General features: G+C 41.1%; 1 protein-coding gene, 1 long non-coding RNA gene and 1 pseudogene across 2 annotated transcripts in view; 2 read left to right on the top strand and 1 right to left on the bottom strand.

Annotated features, from left to right (window-relative positions):
- The window catches only part of LOC138424393 (uncharacterized), a 61,408-nt gene extending 42,205 nt beyond the window's left edge, over positions 1 to 19,203 (top strand). The window contains exon 3 of the long non-coding RNA XR_011250776.1: positions 18,134 to 19,203. This is a non-coding gene — a long non-coding RNA (uncharacterized lncRNA). The remainder of the gene's footprint in view (positions 1 to 18,133) is intronic.
- UBE2D4 (ubiquitin conjugating enzyme E2 D4) overlaps positions 1 to 20,047 on the bottom strand; it is a 114,879-nt gene that overhangs the window by 67,862 nt on the left and 26,970 nt on the right. The window contains exons 2-3 of the mRNA XM_069561171.1: positions 11,983 to 12,134; positions 10,940 to 11,118 (exon numbers count right to left, since the gene is read on the bottom strand). Coding sequence (XP_069417272.1) covers positions 10,940 to 11,063 — 124 coding nt within the window. The 5' untranslated portion in view covers positions 11,064 to 11,118; positions 11,983 to 12,134. The remainder of the gene's footprint in view (positions 1 to 10,939; positions 11,119 to 11,982; positions 12,135 to 20,047) is intronic.
- On the top strand, positions 17,292 to 17,687 carry LOC138424725 (NTF2-related export protein 2 pseudogene; annotated as a pseudogene).

Here is a 20,047-nt window from a genome sequence, read left to right as displayed (position 1 = left end):
AGTTAAATTTTCAAAAGAAAAAGAAATCCTGAAAGTAGCAAGTGAGAAGGAAATCATTACACACAAGTAACCCAAAAAGAGATTATTTGCAGGTTTCTCATTAGGAACTTTGGAAGTCAGAAGATAGTGGAAAGATGTATTCGAAGTCCTTTAAAAAAAAACTGTCAATTAAGATTCATATATACAGCAAAACCGTCATTCCCAGATCAACAAAAGCCAAGGGAGTCTGTGACACTACACTGTCCCTGGGAGAAGTGCTCAAGGGACTGCTGCAAAGAGAAAGGACGTTAGATAGTTACCTTAATCAGTGGGAGCCCTGGGCTTGTTTTCCTGCAACTAGCTGGTCCCACCTGGGGGTAATAGAAGACGGTGACACCCAAAGTGTGTTGCTTATGTCCATTCTACTCTAATCTTGTTCTGATTGCTGTCACTGCAGAAAATCTTCCTTCATAAAGATAGGATGTTGGAAATGGAAGCAGCCTTTTCAGTGCTTTTGTGGCAATCTCAGCATATTCCACCTTGACTTCAATCCAGAATGGAGATTTGACATTGTCTCAAACATACTTTTAAAGCTACCATCATTTGCAATCTCAAGCAATTGCCTCTTCTAGCATGTACAGGGTCGATTTACCTGGCTTATTCACAAACGGATCACTGATTCATTCCTTCCCAGTTTGGGGATCTTTTGTAATTGGAAACTAATTCTCAAACTCTTGAAAATTGAGATTGATGATCATGCATTAGCTGGGAGAAAGAAGGCCCATAATTTAAATTTGACTTTGAATGCAGACACTTTATCTGCTGGCTAGAACACAGTTGTCCTTCTCCCCTGAAGTGACAGATTGAGTTTGTTGAGCAACTTGAATATGTCACACAAGTAAGAATGTTTGTGACCCATTCTGTTCCACTGAAATGTGCTTCCAGTGGTGACTGTTTCTCTAAAAAAATATCTGGTGTGGCTCTCATAACTTAAAAACTCTGGCTGGTGGTCTACCTTTAGAAAGCCATCTCACTTCTGTTTATAAGAGAAGATGTGTGTGCTCTGCGTTCATCTCCTCACAGAGCTGTGTGGACAGATGTGAATTAAGGGCATGTATTTTGATGTTGTTAACTAATTTCAATCATAATCTGTGAAATGTTTGGGTGACATTTTTGGCCAGCGAGCATTTCTCTATAAATGACACAATGCATACACTCACATTCAGAAGTGACCTCTTTGACTGGAGTAGTGAAACCAGAAAGCTGTCTAGTAATGGCAGGTGCTCCATCCATGCATATACCAACTCAAAATGACCAGTTCAGCTTTCCTGATACATAGTCACTTAAAGACTTGAATAGTTCTGAAACTGGTGTTAGCTGACAATAAAAAGGCAAATAGCATATCCTCTTGCACATCCTCCTGAAAAATCTCTCTCTCTCTCTCTCTCTCTCTCTCTCTCTCTCTCTCTCTCTCTCTCTCTCACACACACACACACACACACACACACACACACACACAGCATTTTGCCTCTTTGTCAATATCAGTAGACTCGCCAACCTGGATTACTTACCATGGTGACTCATCAATCCTTGCCAACAATTGTACCTCAATATCTGCTGCTATTTCATTAATTCATCTAGTCATGGTGGTACTTTTGAATTTCAGCCTCTCCTAAGAGCTCACAACAAATATCCTTAGGAGCAAGTAGAATCACCTCTTCCCCAGTGATAAAGGGCATCTTAGCTTTAGAAATGCAGTTAGCCACTAAGAATGATGCTCTTGGTGTAGACACATTTGACGAAGTGGTGGCCTTCAATGATTGCTTCTGATCTTTGCATTTACATTACTTTCTTTTGAAAAATTCCAAAGGCTTGTCTTTTGACACAGTGTGCTTGGTCTCTATGTGGCAAAGCATGTTTAATGGCTTCATTGGATAGCTTGTTGCCACATATTATACAAAATGGGCTTAGAGAACATGAATCACCTGTTGCAATAAACCTGTAATTTAAGTAGGACTCTGTTATTTTCTTTTAAATTCAGCTTTCTTTTTGTTGGCAGTCTTAGAATTTTCCGTTTTCTTCTTATTGGATCTTCCTCCCCTTTCAAAGAAGCACCCCAGTGACATTTGTTTTTTACTCATTTTGGTTAGTGTTAGCTTGTGGGCTCACCAAACTGTGACTGAGACACATATGCAGCATGGAGAAAAGGCATGGACAGAAATGGTAAATAAAATAATGGGCAGGCCATGTGCTGCTGCTGCTGTTGCTAAGTCACTTCAGTCGTGTCCGACTCTGTGTGACCCCATAGACGGCAGCCCACCAGGCTCCCCTATCCCTGGGATTCTCCAGGCAAGACCACTGGAGTGGGTTGCCATTTCCTTCTCCAATCAGGCCATGTGCAGACTAAAATAAGTGTTGGATTCTGACTTAAAGCCTGCCACAGATGCAGCTATACAATTGAAGTATATCAATTCACTTGTCATTATAAAGCCTGCCACCAGATATAGCATAATTTTTACTTGTCACTCACAAGTTTTGATATATCTGCAAGCTATTGATTTATTATGGACTCCACAGTCAAACCTCTCTGGTAATAATAATTTGTATTTGCAGCCACTCCCCAGCACTAGCGTCACTGCCTCAGCTCCACCTCAGATCATCAGGCATTAGATTATCATAAGGAGTATGTTTTCTCCACAGCTAGTCCCTCCCATCAGAAAGCTTTCATAAGACATCCATCAGAAGGCAGACAGAAGAAGTAAGAACTACAATCCCATAGCCTCCAGAACAAAAACAATAATTGTAGAAAGCTAGCCAAAATGATCACAATAAACTGTGGAAAATTCTGAAAGAGACGGGAATACCAGGCCACCTGACCTGCCTCTTGAGAAACCTATATGCAGGTCAGGAAGCAACAGTTCGAACTGGACATGAAACAACAGACTGGTTCCAAATAGGAAAAAGAGTACGTCAAGGCTGTATATTGTCACCCTGCTTATTTAACTTATATGCAGAGTACACCATGAGAAACGCTGGGCTGGAAGAAGCACAAGCTGGAATCAAGATTGCTGAGAGAAATATCAATAACCATCAATAACCTCAGATATGCAGATGACACCACCCTTATGGCAGAAAGTGAAGAGGAACTAAAAAGCCTCTTGATGAAAGTGAAAGAGGAGAGTGAAAAAGTTGGCTTAAAGCTTAACATTCCGAAAACGAAGATCATGGCATCTGGTCCCATCACTTCATGGGAAATAGATAGGGAAACAGTGTAAACAGTGTCAGACTTTATTTTTGGGGGCTCCAAAATCACTGCAGATGGTAATGGCAGCCATGAAATTAAAAGACGCTTACTCCTTGGAAGGAAAGTTATGGCCAACCTAGATAGCATATTCAAAAACAGAGACAATACTTTGCCAATAAAGGTCCATCTAGTCAAGGCTATGGTTTTTCCAGTGGTCTTGTATGGATGTGAGAGTTGGACTGTGAAGAAAGCTGAGCACCGAAGAATTGATGCTTTTGAACTATGGTGTTGGAGAAGACTCTTGAGAGTCCCTTGAACTGCAAAGAGATCCAAACAGTCTATGCTAAAGATCAGTCCTGGGTGTTCATTTGAAGGACTGATGCTAAAGCTGAAACTCCAGTACTTTGGTCACCTCATGTGAAGAGTTGACTCATTGGAAGAGACTCTGGTGTTGGGAGGGATTGGGAGCAGGAGAAGAAGGGGACGACAGAGGATGAGATGTTTGGATGGTATCACTGACTCGATGGACGTGAGTTTGAGTGAACTCCGGGAGTTAGTGATGGACAGGGAGGCCTGGCATGCTGCGATTTATGGAGTCACAAAGAGTCCGACATGACTGGGCGAGTGAACTGACCTGGGCCAAAATGAGCACATGAATCACAGCCTTGCCTAACTCAGTGAAGCTATGAGCTATGCCATGCAGGGCCACCTAAGATGGATGGGTCATGGTGGAGAGTTCTGACAAAAGGTGGTCCCCTGGAGAAAGAAAGTGAAAGTTTCTCAGTCATGTCCAACTCTGCGACCACATGGACTGTATCCTGCCAAGCTCCTTTGTCCGTGGAGCTTTCCAGGCAAGAATACTGGAGTGGATTGTCATTTTCTTCTTGCAGGAGATCTTCCCAACCCAGATATGGAACCCAAGTCTCCTGCACTACAGGCAGATTTTTTACTGAGCCACCAGGGAAGACCAAGAATACTAAGGTAGATAATAACCTATCTCTCCTCCACGGGATCTTCCCAAGCCAGAAATCAAACTGAGGTCTCCGGTATCACAGGTGAATTCTTTACCAGTTGAGAAAGGAATGGAAAATAACTTCAGTATTCTTGCCTTGAGAACCTGATGAACAGTATGAAAATGCAAGAGGACATGACACCAGAAGATGAGCCCCACAGATTGGTAGGTGCCCAAAATGATACTGGAGAAGAACAGAGAAATAACTTCAGAAAGAATGAAGAGGCTGTGCCAAAATGGAAACTATTCTCAGTTTTGGATACGTGTGGTGCTGAAAGTAAAGGCCAGTGCTCTAAAGAACAATAATGCATAGGGACATGAAATGCTAGGTCCATGAATCAAGGTAAATTGGACGTGGTAGAAAGAGTGAACACTGACATTTTAGGAATCATTGACCTAAATTGGATGAGAATGGCTGAATTTAATTCATATGACCATTATATCTATTTCTGTGAGCAAGAATCTCTTAGAAGAAATGGATTAGCCCAATGGTCAACAAAAGAATAAAAAATGCAGTACTTGAGTGCATTGGAGAAGGAAATGCAACCCAGTCCACTATTCTTGCCTGGAGAATCCCGGGGACAGAGGAGCCTGGTGGGCTGCTGTCTATGGGGTCACACAGGGTCAGACACGACTGAAGCAACTTAGCAGCAGCAACAGCAACACCAAAAAAAAAAAAAGAAAAGAAAAGAAAAGAAAAAAGAAAAAGATGTCCTTTTTATCACAGGAGATTGGAATGCAAGTAGGAAGTCAAGAGATAACTGGAGTAACAGGCAAGTTTGGTCTTAGAGTATAAAATGAAACAGGGCAAAAGCTAACAGAGTTCTGCCAAGAGAACACACTGGGCATAGCAAACACTCTCTTCCAACAACACAAGAGATGACTCTACACGTGGACATCACCAGATGGTCAATACCAAAATCAGATTGATTATATTCTTTGCAGCCGAAGACGGAGAAGCTCTAAACAGTGAGCAAAAACAAGACCTGGAGGTAACTATGGCTCACATGAGCTCCTAATTGAAAAATTCAGCCTTAAATTGAAGAAAGTAGGGAAAACCATTAGACCATTAAAGTATGACCTAAATCAAATCCTTATAATTATAGAGTGGAGGTGGTTAATAGATTCAAGGGATTAGATCTGGTAGACAGAGTACCTGAAGAACTATAGATGGGGATTCTCAATACCGTATAGGAGGCGGTGGCCAAAATCACCCAAAGAAAAAGAAATGCAAGAAGGCAAAATGGATGTCTTAGGAGACCTTACAAATAACTGAGAAAAGGAAAGAAGCAAAAGGCAAAGGAGAAAGAGAAAGATATACCGAACTGAATGCAGAGATCCAAATCATAGCAAGGGGAGATAAGAAAGACTTCGTAAGTGAACAATGCAAAGACATAGAGGAAAACAATAGAATAAGAAAGACTAGAGATCACTTCAAGAAAATCGGAGATATCAATGAAACATTTCATGCAAAGATGGGCACAATAAAGGACAGAAACGGTAAGGACCTAACAGAAGCAGAAGATATTAAGAAGAGGTGGCAAGAATACACAGAAGAACTATACCCCCCCCCCCAAAAAAAAAAAAAAAGGTCTTAATGACCCAAAAACCATGATGGTGTGGTCACTCATTTAGAGCCAGACATCCTGGAGTATGAAGTCAAGTGAGTCTTAGGGAGCATTACTACAGACAAAGCTAGTGGAGGGGTTGGAATTCCAGCAGGGGTATTTCAAATCCTAAAGAATGATGCTGTGAAAGTACTGCACTCAATATGCTAGCAAATTCGGAAAACTCAGCAGTGGCCAGTTTTCATTCCAATCCCAAAGAAGGGACATGACAAGGAATATTCAAACTACCATACAATTTCGCTCATTCACATACTAACAAGGCAATGCTCAAAATCCTTCAAGCTAAGCTTCAGCAGTATGTGAACCAAGAACTTCCAGATGTACAAGCTGGATTTAGAAAAGGCAGAGGAACCAGAGATCAAATTGCCAACGTCCACTGGATCACAGAAAAGGCAAGAGAATTCCAGAGAATCAGCTCCTTCTGCTTCATGGACTGCACAAAAGCCTTTGACTGTATGCACTAAAGTCTTTAACTGTGTGGATCACAACAACCTGTGGAAAATTCTTAAAGAGTTACGGGAATACAAGACCACCTTACCTGTCTCTAAGAAACTATATGTGGATCAAGAAGCAACAGTTAGAACCTTATATGTGTTGTAGAATCCAGACTCACAAAACACATCTTGGAGAACACTCAAGACAGTGGAGTACAGTTTATTATACCAGTGGGTCCAAGGGTAATCACTTTCCAACAAGGAAGGACCCTGATGATTTTGGAGGACTTGGTTTTATACATGACTAGTTCAGTTCAGTTCAGTTGCTCAGTCGTGTTCAACTCTTTGTGACACCATGAATTGCAGCACACCAGGCCTCCCTGTCCATCACCAACTCCCGGAGTTCACTCAGACTCACGTCCATCGAGTCAGTGATGCTATCCAGCCATCTCATCCTCTGTTGTCCCCTTCTCCTCCTGCCCCCAATCCCTCCCAGCATCAGTCTTTTCCAATGAGTCAACTCTTCGCATGAGGTGGCCAAAGTACTGGAGTTTCAGCTTTAGCATCATTCCTTCCAAAGAAATCCCAGGGCTGATCTCCGTCAGAATGGACTGGTTAGATCTCCTTGCAGTCCAAGGGACTCTCAAGAGTCTTCTCCAACACCGCAGTTCAAAAGCATCAATTCTTCGGCGCTCAGCCTTCTTCACAGTCCAACTCTCACATCCATACATGACCACAGGAAAACCATAGCCTTGACTAGACGGACCTTAGTTGGCAAAGTAATGTCTGCTTTTGAATATGCTATCTAGGTTGGTCATAACTTTCCTTCCAAGGAGTAAGCATCGTTTAATTTCATGGCTACAGTCACCATCTGCAGTGATTTTGGAGCCCCCCCAAAATAAAATCTGACACTGTTTCCACTGTTTCCCCATCTATTTCCCATGAAGTGATTGGACTGGATGCCATGATCTTCGTTTTCTGAATGTTGAGCTTTAAGCCAACTTTTTCACTGTCCACTTTCACTTTCATCAAGAGGCTTTTTAGTTCCTCTTCACTTTCTGCCATAAGAGTGGTGTCATCTGCATATCTGAGATTATTGATATTTCTTCCGGCAATCTTGATTCCAGCTTGTGTTTCTTTCAGTCCAGCGTTTCTCATGATGTACTCTGCACATGACTGGTTACACATTAGTAATTAGTTTTACAATATGCAGGTACAGAAGAATTAACAATTACGACATGTAGGTGCAAACGTTATCTTTAATCTAACTGAGACAACCTGACCTTTACTTCCAATCTTTGTCTTCCATCTGTGAGGAGGGGTTTTCCTGTTTTCCTTTAACGATGGTTAACAGGGTTCAGGCCCAGTTCACATCCTGCCTTAAGATGTCTGACAGTCTTCAAGAGGGAATCCCTCCTGCCCTCCTCCCAGCAGCCCCTATGTTCCCCCCTCTTGATGCACGTCTTTACCTAACAATGGGCATCAGTAATGGGTAAGTATTGTACATGGGGACTATGTAGCTGTAGCAAGGCTGTCAGTTACACGCTAAGTTATACATTAGGAAATACAAGGCCTAAAAATTAATAATACAATGATTAACAGAATAATCACAGAAAGATTTTTTACCAATCACCTTTGATCCAAGAAAATACTGAATTCGAAAAAGGATTATCATTAGACATAGCTTTTACCTCAAATGCCACCACATAGCCTTGATTAATTTGGTTAGAATCGAGATTACACCAAGAAAGAATCGACAGGTTGTGAGTTACCAAAGAAAGAAACATTTCTCACTGTTGTCTCAAGAACGAGCAGAGGGGGCTAAAGTCCCTCTGCACAATGGAAACACCCACCAAGGAAGTCCATCCATCGTCAATAAAAGCATGGCCCCACAAACCCAACAGTTAAAAGTGTTAATCCAGGGAGTGGTAACTGCAACTTTAACTGCAGTGGGAGTGGTTAGAACAATTGTGTATGGCCTTTTCCAGGTGGGGGACAACATCTGCTGCTTCCAGCACTCTACCCATGCTAAATCTCCTGGCAATATATGGGTGTATAGTAGTGCCTAGAGAAAATTGAATTCTCTCATGAACATAGTAGGTGATGTCACGGATCACCTTTCCCAATTGTTCTAGTTGCCGCAACACCTCCATCCTTCCCCTTTGTCCTGAATAAGTGGGGGAGGCCTCCCAAACATTAGCTCAGAGGGGGAATACCCATGCAACCGGCGGGTCATTCTCATCCTCATTAACACTAATGGCAGCATGTCCATACAGGGGGCACCAATTTCTTGCACTCATTTTATCAAAGTCACCTTGATAGTCTGGTTCATTCCCTCAACCATTCCTGAGCTTTGTGGCCTATATGCTGTATGTAGTTTCCATTTAATATTTACTGCTTTGCATACCAATTGGAGTAACTCAGCCACAAATGTAGGCCCACTATCTGATCCTTATACTCAGAGGGAACCAAAACCTAGGAATAAGGTCTCTCAGCATACATCAGGCCACTTCCTTTGCTTTCTCAGTCTTGGTCAGGTAAGCTTTCACCTATTCTGTAAAAGTACATATCATCACCAGCAAATATTTGTATCCTTGGCATGGCTTTACCTCTAGTGAAGTCCACCTCTAGATTTTCAAATGGAGCGGTTCTCTTTAACTGTAAAATGTCACAAGTTTTCCTAAATGGGTGGATTGATGGAAATCTGTAACCAATTGAAATGCCAACCTAGAGGGGATGAAAATCTCCCATCTGAGACTTTCCACCATCTGTCCTCCTGCAGTGTTCCTTGCTCAATTCATGCCCAGGTGGTTTCTTCCTTGTCATAGACTGGGGCCACTTGGGCAGTTAGTAGGCTGGACACCACAGGCATCCCCATAAGTTTGGGTGCTATGTTGTCCTGGGATGGCTGCTTGCTTTGCCACTGGATTGGCCAAAGGTGTGTCCCTTTTGCCTAAGGTGTGTCTGCCCTTTGGTGGTCTCTACAGTGTATTACTACCACTGCAGCAGATTCCCACACTGCTTCCAACAGCAGCAGAATTTCCTCTTTATCTTTTTATCTCCTTGCCAGTTGCAATTAATAGCCCCCTTTCCTTATATATTGGAGAAGGCGATGGTACCCCACTTCAGTACTCTTGCCTGGAAAATCCCATGGGTGGAGGAGCCTGGTAGGCTGCAGTCCATGGGGTCGTGAAGAGTCGGACATGACTGAGCAACTTCCCTTTCACTTTTCACTTTCATGCACTGGAGAAGGAAATGGCAACCCACTTCAGTGTTCTTGCCTGGAGAATCCCAGAGATGGGGGAGCCTGGTGGGCTGCCGTCTATGGGGTCACACAGAGTCAGACTGAAGTGACTTAGCAGCAGCAGTTCCTTATATATGGCCCCATGTACATGTAAGGTAGTGAAGGCATACCATGAGTTAGTATATATATTTACCTTCTTACTTTTAGTCAATTTTAGGGCACATATAAATGCCCAGAGCTCTGCTTGTTGAGCCTACCAGTGTGTAGGGAGTCATCCTGTCTCGACTACTTTATCCTTTGTAGTTACCATGTATCCAGTTTTCCTGTGTCCCTCTTCCAAGTATCTGGTCCCATCTGTGTAGTAAGTCTCATCCAGTTGGCTTTAAGGGGATATCTCTGAGGTCTGGTCAGCTAGAAAAGACTTCCTCTAGCATCTCCTCACAGTCGTGGTTGGGAGGGCCTTGGCTCACTGGCAAATAAATTGCTGGGTTTAGAGCCTGACAGGGTTCCACACTTATTCGGGGATTGTCATATAAAAGTCTTTGATAATGTAACATTTGAGAAGTGGAAAGCCACTTTGCCCCAGGCCCTGTTAGAAGAATGATGATGGCGTGTAGCACTTTTACTATAATAGTCTGTCTGATAGTCAGTTTGTCAGCCTCTTTTATTAAAACGGCAATAGCTGACATTACTCTCAGATATGGGGGCCATCCAGAGGCTACAGGATCCAGCCCCTTGGATAAACAAGCCACAGGTCACTGCCATGAGCTGTTGTTTGTGTCAGCACTCCTATGATACTTGTCCTTTCTCATGGATGTACAGAGTGAAAGGTTTGGTTAAATCAGGGAGGCCTAGTGTGTGGGAGCCTCTGTAACAGCCTTATGGGCTGGGCCTCAACCTTTAGCTCTATTATCACTGGAGGCTGGTTTTTCACAAGTTCAGAGGGTTACTTTCAGCCCGTACTTCAGTAAACAGGTTTGTTAGGGCTTTCAGGGTCTCCTCTGCCCCCAGATGACTGATATAGCTTCCATTCATCTTCCTTTGGTATTGTCACAGACAGGAGGAAAGTCTCTGTTCCCACCTGCAATTTCAGCAGTGATTCCTATCATCTGGGTGCTGGTAAGAGCTGAGAACCCCTCCATCTTTTGTTGGAGTTTCCTTCTAATATCTGGATATGACTGGGCCACAAAGGCAGCATTTATGAGCGTTTGGTTTTCAGAGGTCTCTGGATCAAAGGGTGTACTGTTGAAAGGCCTCACACAGTCTCATAACATTCTCTGGGGGTCTCGTCTGTGTTTTGGATCATGGTGTTAGTCTTGGCCATGTTAGTAGGCTTATGAGCCCCACTCTTGAGGCCTTGTATAATGGCCATCTTATACCGTTTCAAGGATTGCTTACCTTGGTCAGTAATGAAATCCCAGTCTGGTTTTGTGTCAGGAGTGGCATCTTGGGCCCAACTTTCAGGATCCAGTTGGCCCAGCCACTTATGTGCCTCTGTGAAGATCCAGTGTCTTCCTTCCATACTGAAGAGGCTGAGGAGAAGCTGGGCTATGTCATCCCACACTGGTCAGTGGGTCCTGAAAATAGTCTCCATTAGATGAATCATACCCTGTGTCTTCTCAGAATAGGGAGGGGTGTGCCTTTGCCTAGTTCAAGAGATCCATGGTAGAGAATGGCTGATGGTAAAGAGCAGTGGGGCCAGGATGGATGTGCCCATCTGGCCCCAACTGCAGTGCTGCTTGGCCCTCCCTAAGGACATTTGCAAAACCTCTCTCTTGAGGTTCCTTTGTAGACCTCAGCTGCCTCTGAACACTTGGCTCTCCCTTTTTCCCCTCTTCTAAACTGGGGAGTGGTAGGTATAATGTTGGCAAAATACCTCCCATTGCACTTGGTGGCATAGTAGGAGGGAGAGAAACCTCCTCCACTGGGGGAGGCTGATGAGGAAAGTCTTCCTTCTCTCTTGTCCCTTCCTTTTGTTCTGGGGGTCCCCTTCATGTTCCCTAGTATGGAGGGGGAGGTAGGAGTTCCTCCTCCTCCAGATCATCCTTTATCTTTTCTCGCTTGGATGCTGCCTGCACCAGCAAAATCTTGCTTTCTCCTTTTCCAAGATAGGGCCTCCTTACCTGATAAGTCTTTCAGTGGTAATACCTCTTGTGTTTTTCTCTCAGCAGTCAGCCAAATCCAATCAATTAAGGCTTCCACGTACTCTTCCTTGCATAAGTCTGACCCTGGTGTGATCCAAGTCTGTCTTATCACAGACTGGTGCAGACAAATGTATATCCAGAGCCACAGTTCCCAGTCCAGTCCTAAACAACATTTGGGGAGGTCCCTGAATCTCTAAGAAGAACGGGAGGGTGTCACAGCAAAGGGGACTGTCCCTTGGAAACCAGAAAATATGTTGACAAATGATCAGCACAGATTCAGTTACCACTTTTACTTACTTCAGTAAGCAATTGCTCCACTGAGCCTATGAGGACACAGCCGCCACAGACTCACCCAGCTCCAAGGGGTTGGTCAGACTCATTCTTCCACTATTACAGTGGGACCTACTTGCGCACTTCCCTTCTGTCATCCACAGTCTTGTGAAGTCCACCTAGAAAGACAAGTTGCTAAAATAAGAGCTGATCCAGGGGAGGGGGCATCTTCCCCTCCTGGAGGCTCTTGTCCCAGCAAGCTGCAGGCAGAGGCTCAATGGCCCTACCTTTCTGAGGGCTTCCTGGCCAATGCATCAGAAATGTTGTAGAATCCAGAGTCACAAAACACATCTCAGAGGACACTCAAGACAGTGGAGTACAGTTTATTACACCAGCGGGTCTAAGGGGAATCACTTCCCAACAAGGACCCCAATGATTTTGGAGGATTCAGTTTTATACTCCCCACTACATGACTGGTTACACGTTAGTAATTAGTTTTACAATATACAGGTGTGGAAGAATTAACAATTACAACATGCAGGTGCAGGCACTGTCGTTAATCTAACAGACAACCTGACTTTTACTTCCAATCTTTGTTTTCCATCTGTGAGGAGGAGTTTCCTGATTTTAATGATGGTTAACAGGATTCAGGCCCAGGTCACATCCTGCCTTAAGATGGCTGACAGCCTTCAAGAGGGAATCCTTCTTATCCTCCTTCAAGCAGCCCCAACACATGGAATTACTGACTGGTTCAAAATTGGGAAAGAAGTACGTCAAGTCTACATTGGCATCCTGCTCATTTAACTTCTTTGCAGAGTTCATGTTGGATGGATCACAAGCTGGAATCAAGATTGCCTGAAGGATTATCAACAACCTGAGATATGCAGATAATACCACTCTAATGGCAGAAAGTGAAGACGAGCTAAAGAGCCTCTTGATAAGGGTGAAAGAGGAGAGTGAAACAGCTGGTTTATATCTCAATACTTAAGATTAAATTATGGTATCCAGTTCATGGGAAATGGAGAAAAAATGGAAAGAGTTGCAGATTTTTTTTTTTTTTTTGGCTTCAAAATAACCACAGATGGTGACTACAGTCACAAAATTAAAAGACACTTACTCCTTGGAAGAAAAGCTATGACAAACCTAGACAGCATATTACAAAGCAGAGACATCACTTTGCCAACAAAGGTCTGTATAGTCAAAGCTATGGTTTTCCCAGTAGTCATGTACAGATGTGAGAGTTGGACCGCAAAGAAGGCTGAGCGCTGAAGAATTGATGCTTTTGAATGGTAATGCTGGAGAAGACTCTTGAGAGTCCCTTGGGCTGTGAGGAGATCAAACCAGTCAATTCTAAAGGAGATCAACCCTGAATATTCTTTGGCAGGACTGGTGCTGAAGCTGAAGCTCTAATACTTTGGCCACCTGATGTAAAGAGTCAACTCATTGGAAAAGATCCTGATTCTGGGATAGATTGAAGGCAAGAGAAGAAGAAGGCGACAGAGGATGAGATGTTTGGATGGCATCACTGACCCAATGGACATGAGTTTGAGCAAACTCAGGGAGCTAGATAAGGACAGGGAAGCCTGGTGTGCTGCAGTTCATAGGGTCGCAAAGGGTCGAACAACAGTAACCGAACAACAGTAACAAGAAAAAAATAGAGAAGACTCAAATTATTAAAATCAGAAATGAAAGTGGGGATATTACACTGGTTCAACAGAAATAAAAAATAGAGTACCGTGATCAATTGCATGCCCCCAAATTGGATAACTCTAGGTAAAACAGACAAATTTGAAGAGACATAAAATCTACAAATAAGTAGAAAATCTGAATAGATCTTACTTGTGCTGCACTTTGCTATCTGTTGAACAACCATTGACAGGAGGATGCTGGAACCCACCAAAAAAAGATACTACCCCCATCCAAAGACAAAGAAAAAGCCACAGCAAGATGGTAGGAGGGGAACAATCTCACAATAATATCAAATCCCATGCCTGGTGGGTGGGTGGGTGGCTCACAGACTGGAGAATAATACCAAAGAGGTTCTCTCACTCTTGTGAACGTTCTGAATTCCACATCAGGCTTCCCAGTCCGGGAATCTGACAAAGGGACTGGGAAACCCAGGGAACCAGACCAGTAGGTTTTGATTATAGGCCTTGCAGAAGACTGGTGGAAAGAGAGATCCAGTCTTGGAGGGCATAACAAATTTTTTCTTGCACCAAGACCCAGAGAAGAGGAGCAGTGACCTCACAGGATATTGAGTGAAAACACCTGTTAGTGCTGGAGGGTTTCCTGTGGAGGCATGAATCAGCAGGGACTCACCACAGGGATAGGGGCACAGGAAGTTTCCCCTTGGTGTAAACCCTCTTGGAGTCTCCATTAACCCTACTATAGTGCACATGCAATGGACATGAACTTGGGCAAACTTTGGGAGATGGCGAGGGACAGAGAGGCATGGCATGCTGCAGTCCATGCAGTCACAAAGAGTTGAATACAACTGGGCAACTGAACAGAAACAAGAGTACATAGACCCCAGGGCTGGGTCACCTCAGGCCAGACAACTATAGGGGTGGGAGGTGGGAGGTGGGAGGGCAACCCCACCCATCAGCAGCATTAAAGCTATACTGAGCAAGGCCCTGCCCGCCAGAGCAAAACCCAATTTTTACCATCACCAGTCCCTTCCTCAAGAAGCTAACTCAAGCCTCTTACCCTCAGCCATCAGAGGGAAGACAGAAGAAGCAAGAAGAAGCACAGTCTCAAACAGCTAACATAAAAACTGTATTACAGAAAATTAATCATGATGGAAAAAGCAGAAAGTCCCAGATGAAGGGACAAGATAAAATCCCAGAAAAACAACTAAATGAAGTGGAGATAGGCAACCTTCCAGAAAAAGAATTTAGAATAATGACAGTGAAGATGACCCAGGATCACAGGAAAAGAATGGAGGCAAAGATTGAGAAGATGCAAGAAATATTTACCAAAGACCTAGAAAAACTAAAGAACAAGCCAACAAAGTTGAATAATACACTAGAAGGAATCAATAGCAGAAAAACTGAGGCAGAAGAACAAATAAATGACCTGGAGGACAGGATGGTGGAAACCACTGCTACAGAACAGAATATAGAAAAAAGAATGAAAAGAAATGAAGACAGCCTAAGAGACCTCTGGGAAAACATTAAATGCACCAATATTCGCATTATAGGTGTCCCAGAAGGAAAGGACCTGAGAAAATATTTGAAGAGATAATAGCTGAAAACTTCCTGAACGTGGGAAAGGAAATAGTCAACAAAGTCCAGGAAGCACAGAGAGTCCCAGGAAAGATAAGCCCAAGGAGGAACACACCAAGACACAGACTATTCAAACTGACAAAAATTAAAGACAGAGACAAAATATTAAAAGCAACAAGGAAGAAAACAATAACATACAAGGGAACTCCCATTAGGCTATCAACAGTTTTCTCAATAGAAACTCTATGAGCTAGAAGGAAATGGCATAATATATTTAAAGTGATGAAAGGGAAGAACCTACAACCAAGAATTCTCTAACCAGCAAGACTCTCCTTCAGATTTGATGGAGAAATCAAAAGCTTTCCAGACAATCAAAAGTAAATAGAGTTCAGCACCACCAAACTAGCTTTACACAAAGGCTAAAGGAATTTCTCTAGGCAGGAAACAAGAGAAGAAAAAGACCTACAGAAAATAAATCCAAACAATTACTTAAATGGTAATAGGATCATACATATCTATAATTACCTTAAGTGTAAATGGATTAAATGCACCAACCAAACGATATAGACTGGCTGGGGGGATGACAACAAGTGCATATATTCACTTCCACTTACCATCATTCTGCTTGACACCCACCCCCCCCCCCCCACCAAAGTGTATGCAATCATTTTATATTGTTGTTAATCATGTTCCTATTATGGCTTTGATTGTAATTATCTTTTATTTTTTGGTCTGGCTATTGATTGTGAAAACTGATAAACACTTTTACTATTGTGATTATGTAGCTGTTACTCACTTAATACCATTGTATCATGATTGGTCAACAGAAAAATAATAGAACTCCATATCACTAAAACTAGGATCTAATAGAAAAACTTGTAATCATTTTAAAAAATCCAGATGCATATCAGATTATCTTGAAATTTTTTGAAAAATACAAATACTCAGGTGTTGCTTTTTTTCTCCAGACCTCTAGATGTGTTCCTAATGAATAGTTATGTTTGAAAAACAACTGGACTATATGATGATATTTTACTTTTAGATAATTTGTTTCACTTTTTCTATTTCATATTCAGTGCTCCCATTTCACTTAGTTTATATTCTCCAATTTATTTATCTCTTCTTCTTTATATTTGATGTTCTTTCTCAAGCCTTTATCAAGTGTAGTAGAAAAGCTTATATATATATATATATATATAATATATGCACTTTAGAAAGCTTATGAATTTTTGCCTAACAAATATTATGACATTTTGATTTAACTTGTTTGACTTACTATAAATAGAATGCTAGGTTTCTAATTAAAAAATAGATATGCAACAAGCAACAAAGGTTTACTGTATGGCATAGAGAACCACAGTAAATATTTTGTAATAATCTATAATGTAAAATTATTTCAAGCATAATATATGTGTGTCTGTATAACTGAATCACCTTATTGTGCACCTGAAACATAAGTCAACTATACTTCAATAAAATATATGTATTTTTTTAAAAAAGAAGAAAATCTGAATAGTAAGGAGATTGAATCAGTAACAAGAATTATAATTATAACCCTTCCAATGAAGAAGATCCCTGGTCCTGATAACTTCCCTGGTGAATTATTCCCTGGTGAAACATTTAAAAAAGAACTAATACCAACTTTTGTCAAACTTTTACAAAAAAATTGAAATTTTTTACAAAAAAAATGAGTTAGGAAACTCATTCTATAAGGCCAGCATTGCCCTGATACCAAAGCCGGGCAAAAACTGTAGAAGAAAATTACAGAACACTGTCTCTTGTCTCAGTGATGAAAAAATCCTCAACAAAATACTAACAAAATGTAGTAGAAGCATATTAAGATGATTATTTTCCAAGTAAGAAGTGAACAGACAAGTGAAGTGATTATACTGAGAAGTAGCTGCAGTTAATTAGGAGGAGAGCCAGAGAAAGACTATATTAAAACTATGAAGAAATTGAAAAAGACTGGCCTTAGGGAAATAGTGGGAATGCACCAAGGAATGAATGACCATTTTCAGGAACAGCCACTGTTCAGTCATGCATGCCAGTGAGTTTGGATGTGAGGATGTAGTGATGCTGCTTTTGGTGGGACAGTCTACTCTGAACTCCCTGATGATCACATCTGTTGCTTTTAAAACTTATGTAGATGAGACATGTAGAGCTGCTGTGGAATTTGTCAATAATTATGATTGGATAATGGACTAAAGATATATACTAATCAGACTGTAAATGGACAACTTTACTTTACTATGGAATGGCAATATTAATTTTGGGGGATGTTGCCTTCTACTGAAGTCCAAGTCAGTATGTTATATTGCCACTCAGTTCATGAGCAATTTACCTAGACCCAAAGTACAATTGTTGTGAACAGTGGAACTGTGAATTTTGATAGTAACAAAAACACTGCTTCAACCAGAACTTCCTGTCAACTGCTCAGTCCACGCCTGAAAAATCTGTGTCAAAGATTGCAAGGATTTGCTTGCATTTCAAAGATTAGACTAGATGTTGAAGAGGACAATGTTGTCCTTTTGGTCCATTCCAGCTACAGGAATTTATGTGAATTAATTCTTTTAACTGTAGAAACATTATAAACTAGTATGTACTGAAACTAAATTTCCTTAATTTTAAAAATTTCTAGCAGCCTCTTTTTTTAGGTGCTGCCGTTTTGGATTGTGCCATTAAAGGCTTTAATGCTAGCTTTTGCATTCTTTATATAAATATTATACTAATAATATTCTTAAACATATGATCTTTATAGTAACATACTTAATGTGAGCCCAGCCTATCACAGAAATTAAATCCCTCCATAATGCTTTCTATGAGATATTAGCATAAGTTAATTCTGAGAGGAAGTGGATTGTTAAAAAATTGTTGTTAGTACGTTAATTTTGTAATAAAATTCTTGCCTATTTTCAGTAAACACCAGTAATGCTGGTTTTTTTTTTTTTAAACAGGCAGCAATGTATTTATTGGAAATGAACTAGACATTACATTAACCAAATGAAGATGTAACAATGCATGAAGCATAATTGGTGCAACATTTAAAAGATCACAAAGTAAAAAGAAAATTCATTTTCAAAAGAAATATTGCATCCAAGGCAAGCCCTGAACACCATAATACAACTGATAACATTGACTGTGAAGATCCAGAATAAAATTTAAACCAAACAACTGAAAGAAAAAGTTTCTTTTCCCAACTTGAAGGTTCCCTGGCTACCACCTGTGTATCATACACACCAGGTAATTTTCATCACCAGACAGTAACCAATGATATTTATCATATTCTTCATAAGAAAATACCTCTCCTACAAATAGAGAAATCTGAGGGAAATCCAAGCAACAAAACAGTTGGTGGCCCCAACTGATTAGGTCAGCATTTTCTAGAATCTAGAAATTACATTAACTTTACTAGTAAGACTTCATTTTCTTCTGAGAAACTGCCTGGATGAGAGGGCGTGCTGATTGTAACATTACATTTACTACACTACACTACATTCCACTGAGTAGCTGGTCGGTTGTGGGGTGAGAGAGGATGTTCAGATCCTTATCCATTCATCAAACGTTTCTGAAACTTTTAGAGCTTTACTTTTCTACTCTGTAATACATTGTAGCTTGTATATAACAAACTCCCTTTGAAGAAAATTATCCCAGATAATCCATCACTGATAATACAAGTACTGCAAAAAGCAGTGATGAAAAATATTGTTTGGAAAGGCAAAATTGCTGCATCCACTTTCCGAGGCACTGTCATAGAATCATCTCTGAAATGGAGAAATTCCATGTGTAAGTTAAAAATCCCTTTCCTTCCATTCACCCAGCATGCATGAATGTCTTCTTATAATCTCTCTGTAGACTGAGAAAGTCAGGAGTCCAAATGCAGAACTGTAGGTTTTAGAAAGGCTTTCTCCTTCCCTTCCCATGGATTTCAAGTTTGTTTTAAACACTCCACAGTTCTCATAAACGCTCATGTGGAAGGGGAGGATGATTACAACCTTATCAGACCTGTCAATTGACAAAAAAAAAAGTATCTCAACACAGTATCTCATCTTTAGAAAACCAATCATAATTGCATTTCCTTACCCTCCATTTAAGGTAGAGAGAACTAAGACAAGAGTTCCCACATTTTAGTGGGAAATGGCAAATCCTTGTCACTAACTATGGCACCAAGTAGTTCATTCAGGACAAATTTCAATAAAAAGGTAGAAAGTTAATCTTGACAATTTACGTATGCTCAGTCGCTCAGCCATGTCCGACTCTTTGTGACCCCATGGACTGTAGTCGGCCAGGCTCCTCAGGCCATGAGATTTTCCAGGCAAGAATACTGGAGTGGGTTGCCATTTCCTACTCCAGGAGTAATGCTGTTTTAATATGACTTATTCAAACTAGTTTAATGAAAATATATTGATTCAGGTATGCATAACTGCTTTGACACTGCGATCACATGTAGAGATATCTTTTTCATGTTAAGCAATGTCTTTTATGTTTGCCAATTTTCTTGTAGAGTGACTACATCTACTAAAGAGATAGATGATATTCTGGTTGATACCTGAATATCTGATACATTTGGTGACTTAAAAGCAAAGTTTCTTAAAAATATTTTTTCCTGTGAATGGTGGTAGGACTAATAAATTAATGGGAGAGTAACGAATAAGGGTCCATCTTTGCAGGAAATGTTCCCTTGGTATCTCTAATTTTCTTGACGTGATCTCTAGTCTTTCCATTCTGTTGTTTTCCTCTATTTCTTTGCATTGATTGCTGAAAAGGCTTTCTTATCTCTTCTTGCTATTCTTTGAAACTCTGCATTCAGATGCTTATATCTTTCCTTTTCTCCTTTACTTTTCACTTCTCTTCTTTTCACAGCTTTTGTA

This window comes from Ovis canadensis, chromosome 19 (assembly GCF_042477335.2).
Source record: "Ovis canadensis isolate MfBH-ARS-UI-01 breed Bighorn chromosome 19, ARS-UI_OviCan_v2, whole genome shotgun sequence".
NCBI classification, from domain to species: domain Eukaryota; kingdom Metazoa; phylum Chordata; class Mammalia; order Artiodactyla; family Bovidae; genus Ovis; species Ovis canadensis.
Note: the sequence above shows the minus strand (reverse complement) of the source record. Positions and strands in the feature narration are given on the sequence as shown.